General features: G+C 34.4%; 1 protein-coding gene across 1 annotated transcript in view; it reads left to right on the top strand.

Annotated features, from left to right (window-relative positions):
- LOC118193319 (potassium voltage-gated channel protein Shaw-like) overlaps positions 1-21337 on the top strand; it is a 538479-nt gene that overhangs the window by 214850 nt on the left and 302292 nt on the right. The window contains exon 2 of the mRNA XM_085827595.1: positions 12085-13537. Within this exon, the coding sequence (XP_085683721.1) occupies positions 13025-13537 (513 nt within the window). The 5' untranslated portion in view covers positions 12085-13024. The remainder of the gene's footprint in view (positions 1-12084; positions 13538-21337) is intronic.

Raw genomic sequence — 21337 nt, 5'->3', positions numbered from 1 at the left:
CATGTTGCGACCCCACAGAGAAAGGGAAGATAAGGCAGTACCAGTACGGTCCTTTCCGAGCCTACTCTGTCCCGATAGCCCTCAGGCCTACTGTGAAGTCTGTTTTTATAACCCCGTGGTTGAGACTGCCTAGGTACAGATCCTAACCAGTACTTCCCAGGCATTCGCCTGAGTCAAGGCAGGTGACAGGTGACGGAGGACGGAGACGCCTGATGTTTAACAGAGGTAAACAGATATATGGCCCGCGCCCTCCCCTATCTAGTGGCAGCAATTCCCAGGAGCCTCATGAAGAAGATTAGGGCATTCCCCGTATCAAGAACTCAATCTCATTCCGGGTCCACTCTGCCTTTGGGCACATCATGGTGGTTCAACCTCCACTATTACCCTCCAGGAGAGCAGCGCACCACCTGGGGACGCACCCCAGGCAGCACCGGTCGTCTAATGCTCCTACCAGTCGCTTGGGCGAGCCCGTCGCAGCGGGACATTACCCAGCGACCCCGGGGGAGACCCCTGGGTTACTAGAACCACGCCGCGCTAGGACGTGCCTGACTCCGGGGCCGGCCAATAAGTGACCTTTCCCAGAGCCTTCAGAACCACCAAGTTCATAAATTTTATACCCCCGTGGTCGAGACTGCCTAGGTACAGATCCTAACCAGTAGCTTCGCAGAGCTCTCTACGTCGACCCCCGGGGGGGACCGGCCACCTCGGGAGTTTATTGAAGAATTTTACGTAATTGTACTTGGCCAGAGGCGTCTTAAGAATACATTAGTTTTGATCGATAGGCGAATGATTTGTTACATCTTGGTTTGTTAAACACTAATTACAGCATATACAAATACATACACTTACACTTGCACATATGAAGACACATACAAACCTCCAGGAAGGCAGCCCTTCCTTAAGGAAGATAGCCTAGAGTTCATTGCCATAATCTAATAAGCCTCAACCAAACAAATCATTTAGGCTTTGACGAAGCACAGGCCATACGTTACAACTTAAGTATCAGCCCGTTCAGCTGCTACCTTTTGAAAAGATAACTATAGCATTCAGCCAATCTAAACTATCTCTATTTACTTTAATATCTCTTTAATTATGTTGGACGTTGTTGAGACTTATCACACTTATCTGATAGTAACGTCAGTACAAGCCCACAAAATTCATCGTGGCAAAGACAGCCGGATTGCACCTGTCGTTGACAAGAGCCTTGAAGATCATACAGGTTACAATACGACTTCGCACAGTTCCGCCTCCATTTTGATGGAGAGCAACCCCCCGGGGGGTCCGGTCCAAGGGCCTCCCACCTCTCTTCCCCTGCCACCAACCTCTCGAGAGGACTTTATACTCGACATATATTTAGAATTCCCCTCAGGCCGCAAACACACTATACATTTACAAACATCCATGCTTTCTGCGGGATGCGAACCCGGGCTCTTCTGTACCGCAGTAGGCTCCCCTAACCATTGCAATTAAATGACGTATTTCCTCACTGGTCCTGGGGCCTTCCCTTCATATCTGTGCCGCTTTGGCTTGAGAGAGAATGGTAACTGTGAATGTGGGGAGGAGGGTCATCCAGACCATTTTGTGTTCTCTTGCCCACACACAGCACTTAACAGCCTCAGGCAACCAGGAGCCAGATTCTAGCCAAATTGGTTCCAGAATCTACAAAGTAACAGAGTTGCCCAACGGAAACTGTTAACAATAATTGACTACTGTACTAGCAATTACTCTTCTGACGCTGGAAGATAGTAGCCATAAAAGTCTTCATAAGCTAGTTCAGTAAGTCAGCAACAGAGTATGTGACACGTATGTTCAATATGTAATTCTGTACTTGTTTATATTTTTTATTTATGGAACATAATTTATACTGAGGATCACGCATACCTCAATGGCATGCTTCATGTAAACTTTAACTATCATGATAACGTATATATATAGATGTAAATATGAATATGAGTGAGAGTATGTATACTTTTATTTGTTTCGGAATACATTTGTATGTAAGTGTGTATATATATATCTGTATCTGAGTTCGTATTTATATGGATATACATATATTTTGAATTGTATTCTTCTTCAAGTGCCTTGAATGCACATGTATATTTCTTTGTACATTGTTGTATTCTTCTTCAAGTGCCATGTATGCACATGTATATTTCTTTTTTGCATTTTATAAATGTCGTCTGCTCAGCCGGGGCTGCCTGGCAGCTAGTGGTTAACTCCCGCTGAAATGGTAACCAATTCTGCATGGGTATATCAATACCTGGGTCGGAATCCAAATCAGCGGTTTTTTTTTCCCTAACCATTTTATCGTCTGTGTGGCTAAAATAATCGTACTGTGACCAGAAACCAAGCAATGTTGCTTTACTTTCCTCCATTATATTAAATTTAATACCCTATGCGCGAATTTTCGTTTCCTAGATGACTCATTACAAAGTCCAAATTTAAGCAAAACAAAGTTATCTACTAGTTAAACGAATTTAACGATTGGAGAACAACGCAGAGCGCTCAGGCGGAAGGGAGATCATGTGTAACGTCGTTATCCTTTCGTGATAAATCGTGTCCACAACTACCGTGAACAGCCTCGTTAATCTGAAAAGCGAGCCAGTTATTGAATGGAGCACGAAATTCGAGAAGTCGATGGACCGTTGAAGGATGGAGAGGGGTTTATTTTAACTATCTCTCAGAAGATCTTATTCATCTTTGGAAATTCCTTCCCTAAATCGCCTTGAATTTCCTTTTAAAGTCTCTTGGCATCCTTTCAAAACGTAAAAGGGGCTGCTAGTGGCCATCGTTTCTCCCAGCGTATACGTTCACTACACCTTTCGCATCACCACATTTTCCAAATCGGCAAATGTGATTTTAATGTTGGGTTTCCTTCCGATATATTCTGTCACTTCTTCTTTGATTTATCGTATTTAAATTTTGCGTTTGATCACTGTCCGTGTACTATAAAAGCGATTGTATATATGTAGCAAAATATTTATCTGAAATTTAGGGGATCATGTAAATATATCTGTATGCCTGTTTACATAAATAAGGTCTTAATTCTAACCATGCGTTCTTTTTCTTCCTTTATATTGGCAATATGTATGTGCGTAGCTGTTTTTTTTTTTTTTGGTATTAAAATAACTTAATAATTTGTAATTAAGCACTTTAGCATAGAAAATACTTTTATTCCTTTTAGAGTTAATGAAAATGTTGAGAATTTCTTAGAAAAATGAGGTGCTGAGCAAGCTGGGTAATTTCCTTATGCTCTAATTTCGACTTCTGTCAATGAATTTTTTCGTTACATTCTGATAAACGTTTAAGGAATTTTCTACTTCCTATCTGCGTTCCCTTCGTGGTGTAAGGCTAGCACACTCGGCGCGTATTCGAGTAGTTCAGGTTCTAGTCCCGGCGAGGGCATTGCACATTTTTTATGTTTCCTGCTTCTAAATAACCTAATGACTAAACAGTGGCGCCCGAATTGAAATATGGTGGTTGATGATTCTTTACCATGAGGATTTGGCGATTGGGTCCCTTACTCCCCAGTCGCCCTTTAAAAAAAGAGGGTATTTTCTCCCTCCTTTTCGCATGCCTTCATGGTGTAACGGTATTATATTAACGGCGAGTATTCGAGAGGTCCAAGTTCGAGTCCCGGCGAAGGCATTACTCATGTCTTGTGTTTCCTACTTAAAAAAAGGCCTAATGACTCTACAGTGGCGCCGGAACTAAAAAGTAGTGGACAATATTTCGTCACCACTGGCTTCCTCTTTAGTCGTCCTTTAAAAGTTTATATATTCTCCCTCCTTCCAGCATGCCTTCGAGGTGTGGTGATTAGGGTACTTGGCACGTATTCGAGAGGCCCAGGCTCGAGATTCAGCGACGGCATTGCTCATTTATCAAGGCTGTCACATAAAAAAAATAATAATTAAAAAACAAATGGCTCTACAGTGGTGTCCGAACTTAAAAGGGGGAGTATATAAGTTTTTTCTCCCTCTTTTCTTCATGCCTTCTTGGTGTAACGGTAGCAGGCTCTGCTCGGATTCGAGAGGTGCAGGTTCGAATCTCGGCGAAGGCATTGCTCATTTTTCGTGTTTCCTATTTCAAATGATAAAAAAACCTAATGGCTGTACAAGAATTGTTATTTTGAAAGAATCCATGTCTCAGTTTTATATTTCTTATTGTAACATATTGCAATATTAAATAAATCAAATATACTTTGCGTTCATTGAACAAAATTATGATAAGGGCTTCAAAATGAATTAGCGTAGTAGTTCTTCAGTGTTACGTTCCTAGGTTTTTTTAGATGAAAGAGCTAAATCTTTAGCATTATTTTTCCCATTTTCAACAACTACGTTGCAGCCGATCTGCAAAGCGTTATTAATGTAGAAAATGCTCTCAGGCTTTTTGCAGTAAGCAAATTGCGTGTTGTTCTTATTCTAAAAAGGATCTCCAACTTTAATATTGGTTTATGTTAATTTTAGAAAAATTGTATCAATATTTCCAATTCATTGGCCTACATGATATGCTGTTAGCTGAAACGATTAGCATTCTAAAGCAGAGGGTGCAGACAAGATTAAATGCATGATCTCAAGCAACACAAGAATGTTTCTTAAAAAATTAGAGCGAACATATATAAATATATATTGCGTTGTATAAGCAGTACGCAAGAAATTCTCAAAACTTACGCACGGATTCCGACCGATAGATATTGATATAATATACATCTACCAACAAGCACAAATAATATGAAAGGGTTCAGATGTCAAAGATCATCGAAAAGGATTTGTTAAGGTTTTCTTCGCTCTCGCTCTTCTGAATTATTGTTTCTAATTGGAAATAGTGCTATTCTTAGTATATAAGGCTTGTTTTCTTGAGCGTTTTTGTTTTTAATCTGGGTGTATTATTGGTTGCCCATCTATTGCACCTTGGGTAACGTTTTGGTAAGGAAATCGTGAAATGACCCATGGGTTTTAAAGTAATTCCAGGGAGAAATAACTACTCGCAGACTGGTTATATATATATAATTAGTTAAATGTAATATTATTCTATGATGTATGATTTTATTTATCATAATTATTATCATAATTTTTTTAAGACTAAGAGAACTGTAATCGACGTTGCAACAGATAGTGTTAGAATGAAAGGTATTGGATCCCAAGAAAGAAATAAAAGTAAGCGACGACACAGCAATCAGGACGATAGTCTGTTACTTTAAAATAGACACTTGAAGTTCATTTTCTTCTCCAAATCTATAATTCAGATCATTACATCTTGATAATCACTTATGAAAGTGGTTTCAGGCATCTGTTTCTCGAAGCAGTTTTATATGGTTAGCGAATTATGTATTTGTTGTAAATATGATGGGTTTATGACTAATCCTTTAGATAGATACATACTGCGCCTTTTATATAGTTCAATAGATACAGACAGACTAACAGACAGCTAAAAAACCTGTTTGTTAGGCTAAAATATATTGGCTCGAATGAGCTGTTAGTTTTCCATCATCCATTATAAACGACTGTATCGTTTTTCACATTGTTGTCACCAAACATTATCGCCCTGTATTATTTTTCCTGAAATTATATAAGGAAGAAACTGCCTGCATGTATTTATATATGTCCATCGCATTGTGAATCGATGACGGTACCTTGGGCTATCAAATTCTGAATAAAGTAGTCCTAAAGTATTTTATAATTTGCTTTTTAATCGAGTTTTATGGAGCATAAGTGCAAAGAACATGATAATTAATAAATAAACTTAACAAACATAACGTTAATAATAAAAAAAATCTGAAAGGTTTCAGATTTTAAATTACGTCCAAAGGGGCGTTTTTAACGTTTTGTGTGTTACCTTTATTTATTAAATATCATGTTCTTTGCACTTAAAATTTACTTCAATAGCAATGTCGCAAAATAATTTTAAAATGAGCATACTTTTAGAATTTCCGATACACAGTTCTGCGCCCGCTGGAGATAAAAAAATCCCCCTCCCCGTAGAGTGTTGCCATTGCTCACTTTGAAATCGTTGAGTTTCTTAATCAAAAATTCGTTAAAGTTTTACAAAATATGAAATCGATAATAAAACAAATTTCAAATTTGGTCTTCCACATGCCCATATTCGTAGGAGGATTACGTCATTCAAAATTGGATGGCTCTAGGTACCGTTGTTTTATCACATAGCGAGAAATATCCATACATTTATGCAGATTTTTCATTATTTAATGCAGGACTCTAAAATTGGGTGGCAACAGTTTGAAAAGTGAAACGGACATTTATAGCGATTCAACGAAAAATCTCAAAACTAAAACAATAGTCCTTCAGGGAAAAAGCCCCTTTGGACTAAAAAACCAAAACAAAATGTTGCAAGTAATCTTACTAAATAACCTAAACTTTGATTTGATGAACAAGATTAAAATAATTGAAACATGTATGGCGACACTTGACGCTTCATCGAGAATTCTAAACATTTGCTGCTAGAGTGCTTTTAAGATTTTTGCAGTTTTTCTGTTAAATTGTATATGGCGTAAGTGCAAAAAAAAAAAAAAAAAAAAAAAAAAAAACTGTGTTTAACAATAAAGCTAAAACGGTAAAGAGAAATAGGTTAACAGTAATGATTGCAACAGCAGACTGGGTAGACTGTGAGCTCAGCGAGAACTTGAAAAGCCTTAACAAATCTTTTTAGATAATCGTTGAAATCTGAACGCTTTAATCTTTTTTTGTGCGTGTGCTTGTTGGTAGATGCATATTGTATCAATATCTATCGCTCGGAATCGGTGCGTAATTCTTTAGAATATCTTGCATACTGCAGTATATACAATGCAGTATATATTTATATATGTTCACTCTCATTTTTTAAACATTCTAACCCATCATCTGCTTTTAGATCGTGCATTAGGTCCACAGGTAGTCTGAATTTGAAATCACACACTTAAAACAGAACACACGTGGAGCAGTGTGATGATTTCTTATAATACTAAATTTGCACAAAAGCAACTATTTAAGTGTAAGTTAAAATAATACTTAGCATTTCGTATAATTTTATCAAGAACGTGTAATTACAGTCTGAAGGAATTAACGTCGTTACATTTTCAAAATAGAAACTTAAATCATAGCTACGGCGATGATTCCTGACAGTACCAACTTTGTATTCTAGTAACGCAATGGAGATAAATTAAGATACTTAACGTTTTGTCTAATTTTGTCAAAATTATGCAGTTTATTTCATAATAAAGTTTTATATCGTTTTATTTTCAAAAACCACTTTGGAAATACACTCTGTCACAAAAAGATACATGCACCCAGAAGGTTACAAATCATACAAATCAGTAAGTTACAAAAATGTTACAAATCAGTAAGTAGTATAGTCACCTCTGGCAACTATACAAGCCGAAACACGGCGTGGCATCGGGTCAAGTAGGTTATCTGTGATTACCTGCGGAAGATCATGCCATAATCTTTGCAACTGGAGAATATCTTTGCCATAATCTTTGCAACTGGAATATCGGAGAGTTAATTCTCCGATATTCCGTGACGGCTGCAGTTGACTTCCAAGTATGTCCCAAACATACTCTATTGCCGAGAAGTCTGGTGACCTGGCAGGGCACAGGAGTACGTCATACCCTTGAAGACGTTCTTGAGAAAGTCGCGCAGTATGTGGATGAAAAAAAATTTTATTGAATTATTTATTATTTATTTTTTATTATTATTTATTATTTATTTTTTATTGAATAGCTTTTCTCGTTATGTAGGAAATTAAAAGGAAGCAGGTTTTGAATTTTTAGAAAACGTGACTGGAGTGAAAAATAAGCTATTTTTTCACCTTCTTGAACTTGTTCTGTAATTAACTTTTCATACATTTAGTAATTTCGTAACTAATATTTTCATTTTTCTGCAGTTTAGTTTTATATTATTTACCTTAATTTGAAATTAGCAATCATTACTTCATTACTTTAAATCTTTAGGATAAGAGTAATGAAATAATAATCGTATCTTTAATATCAACTCAAATATTTCAACCAAATTGTTCATTCAAATTTTAAATTGTTAATAAAAACATATTTTACATATTAGATACATAGTACATCTCAATATTTTCATCACATTTGAATTCTAAGGCTATCATAATTATCTGATATTGAATTTTTAAATACGACAAATATATGACAAATATATGAATATAATAAGACAAATATATGAATATTATTCTTTTTTCATAACATGATTTCTGTTGAAGAGTAATCAGAATTTAATTTTGAAGAATTTTATAACTGACGGACTTATTTTTCTTTGCTTAAATTTGAAACAGTTTTAAACAATAGGATTTTCCTTTCTTCTAAGAATATTCAAAAAGTGTTAATAGTGAAACAGAAAAAAACATTTTTATCTCCAGCGCGCGAGTCTGTGTATCGGAAATTCTAAAGATAATCTCATTTTAAAATTATTTTGCGATATTGCTCTTGAAATGAATTTTATGGGTTAAGTGAGAAGAACATGATATTTAATAAATATAGGTAACGCACAAGATGTTAAAAAAACGGCCCTTTGGATGTAATTTCAAATTTGAAACCTTTCAGATTTTTTTTAAAAACTTTTTTGATCTGTAGATTTTAAACATAGCAAAATGCAACTTTCCTGCATTGGCAGCTACAAACCATAATAGAATTTTTACATCGTAAAGACATTTTCTTTGCACCAGAATTGAAGAACAGATCTTTGAACCTAACAGGCAAGGTATACATGTCCTCCCTCTCGTCTTTGCTCTCTTAATATGTCTTTTATACGTTCCAAATGGGATGGAGGGGGGGGATCCCATAAAAACTCAGACGCTTTTAGCGCGATTGAAGTCATAGCCACTTTTGTCCCCTAGAAACCAATTTCCGTAGAGTAAAGTGAACATATGGCGAATTTTTTTTTTTTTTTCGTTGGAATTTGCTTTGTATTTGGAGATCATTTTTTCCCTTCCAAAAACGTTGGTGACAAAATTCACTGCAGCAGTAAAATCCTTTCTGCATTCACGTCAGCGAAAACCATTACTCATTGGGGTTACAGAAATGGCTGGACAAAGGGTGTGGAAACACAAACGTCAACTGATCGGGAGTTTTGTCTCAGAATTATTACAAGTAATAAAATTGAGTACGCCGTTTCAGATGTAATATCATAATTACAAAAGTTACATCTTACGAAATTATTAGGACATCTGAATAAAATCTCGACTTGTTTTTGTTCTACGTAACACATAGTTAACCTTAAAAAGTATTTACGAATTCTCTTTAAAATACAGTGGACGATCCTTAATTCGAGCTTAAAGGTTCTCTGAAAAAGAGTTCGAACTATCCGATGTTAAGAGAACATATACATTTAAAAGTGTATGACTAAAAAGGAAAACTCTTCTAGCATGTATCATAAGCTATTTTCCCCCTCCTTTCTGCATGCCTTCGTGGTGTAACGATTACCACACTCGGCACGTATTCGAGAGGTCCAGGTGCGAGGCCATTGCTCATTTTTCACTTTTACAGCATCAAAATAACCTAATTACACTACAGTGGTGCCCGAACTAAAGGGTAATGGATGATGATTCTTCACCTCTAGGATTTGGCGATTGGTTCTCTTAATCCCCAGTCGCCCTTCAAATGGGAAAGTATATAAGGTATTTTCTCCCTCCTTTTCCGCATGCCTTCTTGGTGTAACAGTTAGCACACTCGGCGCATATTCGAGTCCCGGGGAAGGCATTGCTCATTTTCCGTGTTTCTTACTCCAAAACTCCTAATGACACTACAGTATACCCCAGAACATATATTATACTATGCTATCTTAATTTAAACATATTAAAAACGAATAAGGACAGCAGAAGTAATGTATATTTTTACTTATATATAGTAGATATATTTACTTGCACATATATTTGTAGAATGCCTTACGTAGCTTTACAGCATTTTGTGTCTTGAAATTTTGCGACTTTAAGTTTTTAAAATAATTTTGATAACAATAGGCAGACCAAATCGCAATAAATTTCTGATGTTATTTTGTCCCATCTTTAAATACAGGATGTCTACAAATATAAAACTCTATTTAAAAGACACCTAGAAACGAAACTAGTGATCAGAAAATTGTGAAATCTTGTGGCAGACTTAATGAAGGATGAGAAATTCTTTCAGCGAAAAAAAAAAAAAAAAAAAAAGAATTAGTTACTAATAGCGTCACCAGAGGACGTTTTACTTTTAAAACCTGTAGTAAAAATGTAAATCTTTGTTAACGTCATCCAGCAGCTGTTATGAAACCTACAAATATTCACGGAGACTTTATTTTCAATGTACTTGTTACTCACAATGACGATCAGTTTACGAAACAGCGCTTTGTTACTAAAATTGTTTTACCAAAACAGTAATTCCTCAGTAGCTGGATTACAGAAATTTCGGACTTTGAAAAGGATTGTAAGAGGTCCAATGAATGTTAAAAAGAAACTTCGGAAAATAATAGGCTCAGTTAGGTTAGGTATAAGTGCAGGGGTCACCTATTATTTACCCTAAGTAAGAAGGTATAGGCCTCTTACACTAGCTATCCAGAGTTATAACACCTTCCTGGGGCTCACGGTACCATTATGGTGCTGATGTGCTGCGGTTTGCATAATGATTAGGGTGGGATCACCTTGTGTTGCCAGAGTTCTAGGCGCTCTTTTGATGCCAGAATATCCATTATTTGGGTTATACGCTTCTTCATATGGCTATTACTGATTGCACATTTGGCGTACAGAATCTCATCTTGTTCTAGTCTTCAGGTCTCTTCAGTTGCAGACCTGTTGTTATGATGCTTGTAAGCAGGTTGTTATGATGCTTGTGAACAGGTTGTTATGATGCTTGTGAACAAGAAAGGTAATGAACAGGCATCCAGAGCCAATAAGGTAATGCTGTGGATCGCTCCCCTCCCCACATACGCATAGGTCTAAGTGGGCGAGATTCCTCTTGAAGAAATGGGGGGGGAAGGGCCATGGCCTGAAATCAGCCATGTTATTTGTCTACTGACGACGTTTGGGGGTGGCGTTTATTCTTGCATATAGGTGGCATGTGCACCTGCTCTGCTCCGCGGAATCCCACCAATGTTGCCATACTTTTTGAAATGTATTTTTAGTTCCATCATGAGGTGGAAGTTTGGACATGGAACTGAAAATGATAACGAAATTTGAAGAAATATGATCGTTTGTTTTCTGTTCGTCCTGGATGAGGAAGAAACCTTATTTCTGCAGAATCAGTACAGGAGGTTGCGCTTCAGGTCGTCGAAGACACAGCTTCGAGCTTTCAGGCTAGCTCCAATGTTCGACTTGTAGCAGAGGCGCTGGATAGAAGACCTTCAACTGAGGAAAATGCCACCTTGAAATTTTAGATGGTAGCTGAAAATGATGACCATCATGCGGAATATTTTTTCCTGATAACAAAATTTGTAAAATTTTAAAACGACTGTTAAGATGTGGCTAAATGTATAATTTATTAATATAACTCCGATGAGGCTATTATAACTATTTTTTTCGCTGAAAGACATTTTCACACTTTCATTTAGTCCGCCACAAAATTTCACAATTCTCTAATCACTGGTTTCGCTTGTAGATGACTTTGAAATAGGTTTCTTTAATTATGAACACCATGTACATTTGGAATTGGCCAGAATCTCATGATAATAATTGCATTACCAGATTAATTCATCTCGTTGAATGATTTAACTAAACTAATGGTTTTTAGATAATGTAAAATTGTACGCCTACTCGCTGAGTTTTCTGTGACACGTTATTATACTCTCACGTCTTTAAGCTGGTAAAATCGTAATAAAAAAAGCGACATGTTTCCAACAACCTGTAGTTTTGAAATTCAAGACTACGTGTTTCATTTTTTTTTTCTTGGCTGTCTGGTAATTTTATTTTCCCCCTTTCTGCTCCACCCTACGTTGCGTGAATACGTTGCGTGATCCACGGTTCAGAAACCACGTATAAAAAAGATTAATCGCGTAGAAAATAATATAGTTACTTTTATTATTTTTATTTTCCTTGTTTCATTGCTACTCATAAAATGATTTTTTTAAGGACATACATTTAATAAAATTCTTTTTCTTGCAGGTGGACATATTCATGTAGTTGCTGACACCGACATTAAAAAGAAAAGAAAAGATATTTCTGCATCACTCGTGTCAAGATTTATTTTTTGCGAGTATGAAATTGCTATTGATGGAAGAAATTTAAGAATTTGTTTTGTAGCTAAAATATGACTTCTTTAAACCTTACAGCAGAAAAATGACTTTTCTTTAAAAAACTGATAAAGGAATTAACTATCAATATTCATAGCCGTAAAAAAGCTTTATGATTAAAATAGCTTTAAATTCTTCTGCTTCATTGTATCCCCAACACCTATCTTCAAATGTTTTATATAAAATTTAAAGTTCTGGTTTCGAAATTATAATGTCACAGAAAGAAACTTTTGAACTAACTTTACTATATCAATGCATCTTTTATAATACATACAATATATGCATGCAGAAATTAAACGTATTATTTAGCTAAATTTAAAGTAAAACCTAAAAAATAACATTTATACGTTATCGCAAAATTTTTATGAAATTACTTTTTGAATTACACAGTTTCTCCGAAATGTCATAATGCATAAAGGAAGATAAAATAAGGTAGTAAACTAGAAAAAATAATCTCTTTCTTATCAGATGAAACCTTGATGCCTTCAAATGAATTTTAGCTCTGTTTTTACCGTTATTTTTCACAACAAAATCAAAATTATAAAAATATTAGACACAATCTCCAAAGTAATTTTTTGGAGATACCTTTAATTTTATTTCAAAATAGAAAATATATGAATATCGATTAAAGAAGTACCGACGTATATATTTATTCTACAACAAAGCTATGTCTTTTCAGACAGTACGAAAATTTTGTCTTGTGCACATACAGTTAAGATGAAAATTAGCGAATTAGGGCCACATAAAACAAGACAATGACAGTCCATCAAATATAGAACTATTTAACATCTTGAATAAATTAAATACCTAAAATGAACTTGGACGCAGAGAATAGGGTAGTCCTAAACGTGGGAGGAATCCGACACGAGACCTACAAAGCCACTCTCAAAAAAATTCCAGCCACGAGATTGTCTAGATTAACAGAAGCGTTGGCCAACTACGATCCCGTCTTGAACGAGTACTTCTTTGATCGCCATCCTGGTGTTTTCGCCCAGATTCTTAACTACTACCGATCTGGCAAGTTGCATTATCCCACCGACGTCTGTGGACCACTATTTGAAGAAGAACTCGAGTTCTGGGGCTTGGATTCCAACCAAGTCGAACCTTGTTGTTGGATGACTTACACTCAGCACAGAGATACAAAAGAGACTTTAGCAGTATTGGACCAACTAGATTTGGACACGGATAAGCCAAGTGATGAAGAAATTGCACTCAAGTTTGGAATGGAAGAGGAATTTCGGGCAGGAACTCTATCTTGCTGGCAAAAGATCAAACCTCGAATGTGGGCGCTATTTGATGAGCCCTATTCGTCAACTCCTGCTAAGGTGAGTACAGTTTCACTTTATCTCTCAAATAAGTTTTTTCTCATGTCGGTCCTCAGCCGACTTCGGCTTGGCCATAAATAAGACCAGATGTGGTGGTCACTTTATTATGGAAGCACCGAATAGGTGGGCCACTTTTGCCTCCTAAGAAGAAACGGACATTTACAACTATGCCTTCTACAGGATTCGGACCCGGGCCGTTCAATATCGCAGTCGGCTGCTCTAACCACTATACCATCTGGACGGTTTCTCTCAAATATAAGACAATATCTTTCATTACTTGCTAGAAATTATAATGGCCACTTACCAAAATGGCAGACCAAACATACCGGCGCTTTAAGGGGACTCATACACCTTAAACCCCTCATGATCTTTGAATATGTGACTGTTGCAAGAATTGGGATATTTTATTTATTTTAAAAGCAATTACTTCCAACTTTTTACTGATGACTACATAATATAGCTGCTTTGGAAATTAGTAACCAGAAAGTTTGTGTTGCCACAAATATTTTTGTAATTTAATCCGCTTTGTGACAAAATATTTCGTAATCTTTCCACTATGCGCGCATGATAATTTAAAAATGGCTAATGGTACGTACTTGAAATTTCATAGAATTTTTTATATGGGCAGTATTTTCTAACTGAACCAAAATTTTGATGAATATTTTAGTATTAAAAAATTTATGCACGAAAACATTAAAATTTTTTTTAAAAAAAATACATTTTATAAACTCAACTCCAAATAAAATAAAAATTTAACATGAAATTCTTAGAATTTTAGGTTCACATTAGTTTCCAAATGTTATAAAAGGTATATATTAAATATGGAATTAAATTATGCAACAGAATGGTTTAAACTGTGCGCGCAAGGTGGAAACATGACGAAAAATTTTGTCACAAAGCGGATTAAATTATAAAAATATTTGTGGCAACACAAACTTTCTGATGACTATTTCAGAAAGCAGCTATATTATGTAGTCAGCTGTAAAAAGTTGGTAGTAATTGCTTTTAAAATAAATAAGTTATCCTAATTCTTGCAACAGTCACCTATTCGAATATCTTATGGGTTTTAAGGTGTATGAGTCCCCTTAAGAAATTTATTTAAGGCACAGAAAATTGTTTCTCCTGTAGCATGAACGTGCATTTCATAATACAGAATCTTCTAGGTTCATTCTTCAATACTTAAGTTAATTATAGAATTCTATGTACCTAATTTCTGATTTTTTGCTGTACAGCATTATTAGCATCTCACTATATTTCGTATTTATATGTCCATAGAATTTCTATTATTTTCTGTCAGTAATCTTGACTGAATCTTCAATAGAAAATTTTAACGGATTACCAAATTTAAAAAATTTTGATTTATTTGCTGGTTCTACCATTTCTTCAATAATGTCTGTAGCTGTATGAAATTTCCTAATAATTTGCTACAATTTCTTATTTGACTATATTAATATCCGAAAGAAGAAAAAAATACTAACTTATTCATAATCATCAACTGAGATATATTATGCGGTTTTTAGCTTAGCAATAAACAAAATCTAGTATTAGTATCTAGACTTACTGACAGTATAGTGGTTAGGAGAGCCAACTGCGATACCAAAGGGCCCGGGCTGGAGTGTCAGAAAAGGCATGGTTGAAACTGTCCGTCCCTATATCGAAGATAACAGTGGCCGCCTATTAGGTGCTTCTACAACAAAATGTCTATCCCTTCTGGCCTTAGGAATGCCCGCCATTCGATATAAAAAAAGATTTATTGGGTATTAGTTATTGGATTCAGAAACTATCTGGGAATCTGATAATATCTAGACGCCCTGTCAGCTCACTGAATTATTATCCTCTGGTAGTCTTTGCCAAGTTCATAGTTATTTCCTCATTAAAAGATTCTTAACATACTTTAAAACCTTGTTTTGGTAAATTCTTTTTCTTTATTTGATAGAACAGCAGAAAGTGTATGGAATCCATGCCTTAATATTGCTTCTTAATACGAGCCTTGCTTTTAACTTTATATTTTAATCTGATTTTCGTTTTGATAATTAAAATAGTCAAGTGTTCCTTAAATCTGCTTAGGAAGGACAATATTCTGTCCTGAAAATTCCTCCGTTGTTTTTATTGAAAACCAGAAAAATATATGCAATTAAGAGATTAACAAGAAAATTTGGTAATTATATGCAACTTTCAAATGAAAGGGTAGTTAGATATGTGTTGCTAATGAAGTTTTCCTTACCTGAAGCATCAGAAGCAACACAAACCTCCTAAAAAAGTACGAATTTCGGAGAGCTTAGGACGAAAAGTGATAAACCAATTTTATAAAACCAATCAAACGTAAAAAAAAAAAAAAAAAAAAAAAAATGTTAAATATAATAAGATATATAAGATAAATAATAAGATATAAGATAAAGAATGTTTGTGACATTAACCGAAGATTTCTAAACGAGCTTTGTTTCAAGAAAAGCAAATATATCAGTTTCTATAGCTTTAACATGTATTAACTAAGTTTTTATTGGTGATACATATAATTCCTGTTTTTTTTTTAAACCTTCCAGCACGCGCGCTTGGCAATTTTACATGTGCACGCGCGCGTCGTAATTTTTACGGCATCCGTTATTTTACCATTTTTGGCACGAAAAACGACAGAAATGAGTGAATATTGATAATAAATTTGTTAAGAAATAAAATATTAATCTTATTATTGCAAAATCCAAATGATATGACATTCAAATGTAAGTAAATTATTTTTAAGTTCTTATGTTAGTGAGATGGAAATGCAATGATGTATTTCATTATAAAATATTTTTAATTTATTATTTAATAATTATATTTTTAATCGAAGCTAATTTAAATATTCATCAAAGGCAAGTAGAGACAAATAAAAAAGGAAAACACCTTGGTAGGAAAAAAAAGTAAGCTTAGCATTACATACTTCTGCAAGGAAATTTACTTCTAACTGGTTACAAAAAAGCACTTTAAACTAACTTTAATATTTTTATTTATTTCTAAAAACAGAAATAATAAACAGAAATCAAATATTTATTTTCTTTTATTTCTAAAAACAAAAATAAAAGAGAATAAGTAATGGAAATCGCTATTGTTCTCCCATCCAAAGGTTTCCTTGTCTTCCTTTTCTTCATCAGATAATTCCTGAAGAATTCGAGCAAAATTAGCTTGTTGCACATATTTTTTTTTTTTTGACATGAAAACCGATATAAAATTTGCAGAGCCAAATGTATTCAAATTAAAATAATACACGACAATTAATAACAAAAAATTACAAAATGTTTGTGAAAAAAATATTTTCCAAATTTTCTCCCACGACCACGCGTGTGTCGTAACTTTTACAAAAAAGCTGCCCCGTAAAGAAAAAAAATTCAAATTACTTCCTGTTGGCACATTCCATGATGTGGGGAAGGGTAGAAAGGAGGAATAGAAATGACATTCAGCCGTCTCAGCTTCGATATGCAAAAAAATATGCATTAAAAACTAAATTTTTCGTAAATTTTGCGCATCCGCGCGTGCTGGAAGGTCAAAGATACTTTTCTAAAAATTAATATATTTTTTTATTTTTTTTTTATTTTCAAACCATGTTTCTTGCAAATTATGTCGATACATAATTACATGACATTTGCGTACTCAAGTATATCACAGAAGCAGGAAAAAAAGGGGGTGTAAATCCATCTTAGTAAGAAAACTGAACTGAGAAAAGACCAAAAAAAATATGAAAGCCTTCAGATTTTGTAATGAGCTCAAAGGGGCATTTATTTTATTTATTTATTTTATTTATTAATTTTTTTCATTTACAAACGCATATATTTTCAAGAACAGTTTCGAGAGCATTTGGGCTTACCCCCGTTTAGGCTAAAAAATATTTAAAAAAGGCATATCTTTAGAATTTCCGATAGACAGTTTTGCGCGCTGGAGATAAAATTTTATTCCGTGCAATGTTACAGTTTCTCTCTTTGATATCTTCGAGTTTTTTAATCAAAAATTTGTTAAAGTTTTTCAAAATATGAAATAAATAAACAGAAAACAAACCCGAAATTAAAATTCGGGCTTCCGGGTGCTCATATTCGGGTGGAAGACTAAGTTATTCAAAATTTAACAGCTCTAGGTATCGTTGGTTTTTCACTATGCGAGAAACATACATGCATTCAGAATTCAAATTCTTCATTCTTTAATTTCTGTAAATGTAATACAGGCCGATAATATTTGGTGGCAACAATTTGAAAAGTGATTCAAATCTTTTAGTAATTCGATGCGAAATGTCTTAGGCCTTCTAGGCGTCTTTGGCCTAAAAATAGTTATAAAGTTCCTTATAGTAAATTTGAATAAAACATTGTGCTTTTCATTAAGGGTGGATAAAGAGTTAAATAATAGTTTTGGCTCTTTGTGTGTTTACCAGTGATCCGACATGTTACCAAATAAACCAGTGGTATTGTTGATTGCTTATGGGTTCGTAACAGATTAAATGTACAAGTCCGATAAGAGGTTAATAAAATTTATTTTTATTAAAATAAATATTTCAAATGTCTGGAATTTTCCACAGAAATATTTGTATAAGAGTTCACGGTATCACACAGTATAGTAAGTAGTTACACTTCGAAAAACTAAGAACGTTAAACACAAGGCAAGGCAAAGTGCATCTAAAGAGAAAGATAACCTGGATTTACCTCACTTCACAAGGATTTACAACTCGCAACAACAATAACTAAGCCACTGAGAGCAGATTCTCTCTCTTCGGCCTTAAATAGTTTTTCAGTCGGCTGGCGAGATATTTCTAGTACTTTCTGCTTCTCGAAATTACTCGAAAGCAAATACAAGGACAGAATTAAGGTTACAGCTAACATAGTGGTCAATTACATTTATTCAATTTCAACACAAATTACCGGGATATTATGGTGATGCAGGAACGGAACCAAAATTTCGCCATATGGTCGCCAAAATTGGCGACTTTTGGAGATTTCTTGCAACATTACTGAAATATCCATTTACTCAATGTTAAATACACTTGGCACTGTATTCTTACATTTTCGTATAGTTTCTCTTTCATGTTACAAATGAAATACAACAATTTTGCTTATAATTCTACTAAAATCATCTATTTAAGTACATAATTTGTAACAGTATTTTATACAAAACCGAAGGCTTTCCTCTTCTAGTCATGTTTACAAAAAAATTTTACATACTAACTGGAAACATAAATTTAGGAACTATCGGCATAAAGTATTTTGTTATATACATAGAGAGAGAAGAATGTCTGTGTGTTTGTGTGTTTCTTCGCGATTAACTTACTCACTAGTGTAGCTATCGTCACCAAACTTTCTATAAATTTTTGGGGGTTCCTGCGAAAGGTTGACGTCCACTTCCCCCCCAAAAATATGAAAGGTTTCAGATTTTAAATTACGTCCAAAGGGGCGTTTCTTAACGTTTCCTGTGTTACCTTTATTTATTAAATATCATGTTCTTTGCACTTAAACCATAAAATTCAGTTCAGTAGCAATGTCGCAAAATAATTTTTAAATGAGTAATATTTAGAATTTCCGATACACAGTTCCGCGCCCGCTGGAGATGAAAAGGTTTTTTTTTCTTCCCCACCGTAGAGTGTTGCCATTGCTCGCTTTTAAGTCATTCAGTTTGTTACTTAAGAATTCTTTAAAGGTTTACAAAATATGAAATCGATCATAAAATAAATTCCAAATTTCAAATTTGGTATTCTACATGCCCATATTCGTAGAAGGATTACGTCATTCAAAATTCGATGGTTCTATGTACCATTGTATTATCACAATGCGAGAAATATACGTAAATTTATGCAGATTTTTCATTCTTTAATTTCTTCAAATATAATGCAGGATTCTAACATTTGGTAGCAACAGTTTGAAAAGTGAAACGGACATTTATAGTGATTCAAGGAAAAATCGCAAAACCAAAACAATAGCCCTTCAGGGACAAAGCCCCTTTGGACTAAAACGCTAAAATCCGATACATTAATTAAAAACTCTGAAAATGCTAATTTTAGCCTCCTTGTTTTGAGTGACAACACTCTGGCACTCTGGAGATAAAAATCTGCTTTCTTTTGAGAAGCGCTGCCATTGCTCGCTTTCAAATCGTAGAATTTCTTAATAAAAAATCTGATGTGTACACCACATGACTTCCTTGTACGGAATATTAAATTATACGCATTTTTTGTTCAATTTCATTTCAATTGATTGGATTGAATTAAATCTACTTCGTCGACAGCGCATAAACCACAATAGAATAAATGCACTCTTTAAATTTCACTATATTTCTTTATTATAACGACACTCTGAATGCACAAAATTTATATCATTTGAAGAATTATCGTTGCCACATGTTCTATTCAAACACTATAATAAAGCTGAAACGATGTATGAAAGAAATTAAGTAAACAAAACAGAAAAGAAACAGTTTTTCACAGACGATTTAGTATTTCTCATTCAATTCATTCAGCTCTCACTTCGCGACAAGGCAAAAATACTTAAAAACTCAAAATATCGGCATTAAAAATTACGAAGTAAATCTTAAACACTTATTTCCTCGAAAAAATTCCAGAAAGGATTAAGCATGATTTAATTCGCAATAATAAATGAAGGCGTTATTTTTGTGTTGCGAAGCTTAGTCTCTCTAGATTGGCAACAAATCTACAATTCTGCTGTTTCAAATGTAAACAAGTATGTCCGCCATGTTATTTAAAACTTAACCGCACTTTAACAGCTTTTAAATTGTTGATAATTGTACAAATATTGCTTCAAGAATTACGAAAGGCATAAAAACCTTCACCGGAAGATAAAAACAACATAATTCAATCATTTTTAAAGCAAAAATTGTGCAATTTACAGACATATAAGAGTAAAGATACTGAGATCACTGATCCGGGTAACAGAGTGGATATATATATAAATATATTTATATACGTTTGGTGCGGCCGATTGCAACCGAAATACGAGGTGCATATAGCAGTTCTATATACAAAATTTGAACGTCCTGAGGCTACTCGTTTTTGAGTTATGCGAGATACGTACGTACGCACGTACGTATATACGTTCGCACAGATGCCACGAAAAATTCTCTTCAGAATTAATTTTAAAGCTGTTTTATAAATTTTTTGAAGGAAAGGTGTCTTTTATTCTGTCTTTACGCATAGATATCACGCAAAAACACCGTTAAATTGCATTCGACAGCGGTCAAAATAGATACTTTCGTTGAAATATGTTGCCTGAAACTTTTCGCGATTACAATACTTCCTTTTTACTTCGTACAAGGAAGTAAAAATTTCTCTGTTTTACAATGAAATAAAAATAGCGTTGCCAAACTTTAAATACATTATTCCCGATTCTACAAACTCGTGGAAAGCCATTTTGACTGTTCCCATTTTCGTACGACTTTAATCAGCTGAGGTATTAATTATAAACGCTGAAAACACTAATTTTTTCCGAGAGACGACAATCTCGTATGTTGGAGATAGAAGTGCTTTATTTCGAAAAGTGTTGCTACTGATCGCTTTCTAATCGTAGGGTTTGTTAATCAAAAAAAAAAAAAAAATTAAGAACATCTCTCTCTCTCTTTATATATATATATATATATATATATATATATAAAGAATGTTTGTGTGTTTGTTCGCTTGTTCGCGTTATTCATTTCTAATCAATTATGACAATTTTTTTCTACATTTAATCGACTAAAATTGAAAACAGGTGAAATATTGGATGTAACTTGAGCTTTTACTTTCATTAAAAAGACGAAAATAATTAAAACCTGCGTGCCATTGTTGCAGATATAACGAGA

Source organism: Stegodyphus dumicola, chromosome 12 (genome assembly GCF_044657685.1).
Source record: "Stegodyphus dumicola isolate Sdum_Otavi_A_Nest chromosome 12, ASM4465768v1".
Classification (NCBI taxonomy): domain Eukaryota; kingdom Metazoa; phylum Arthropoda; class Arachnida; order Araneae; family Eresidae; genus Stegodyphus; species Stegodyphus dumicola.
The sequence above is the reverse complement of the archived record's forward strand: the minus strand, read 5'-3'. Positions and strand labels throughout refer to the sequence as shown.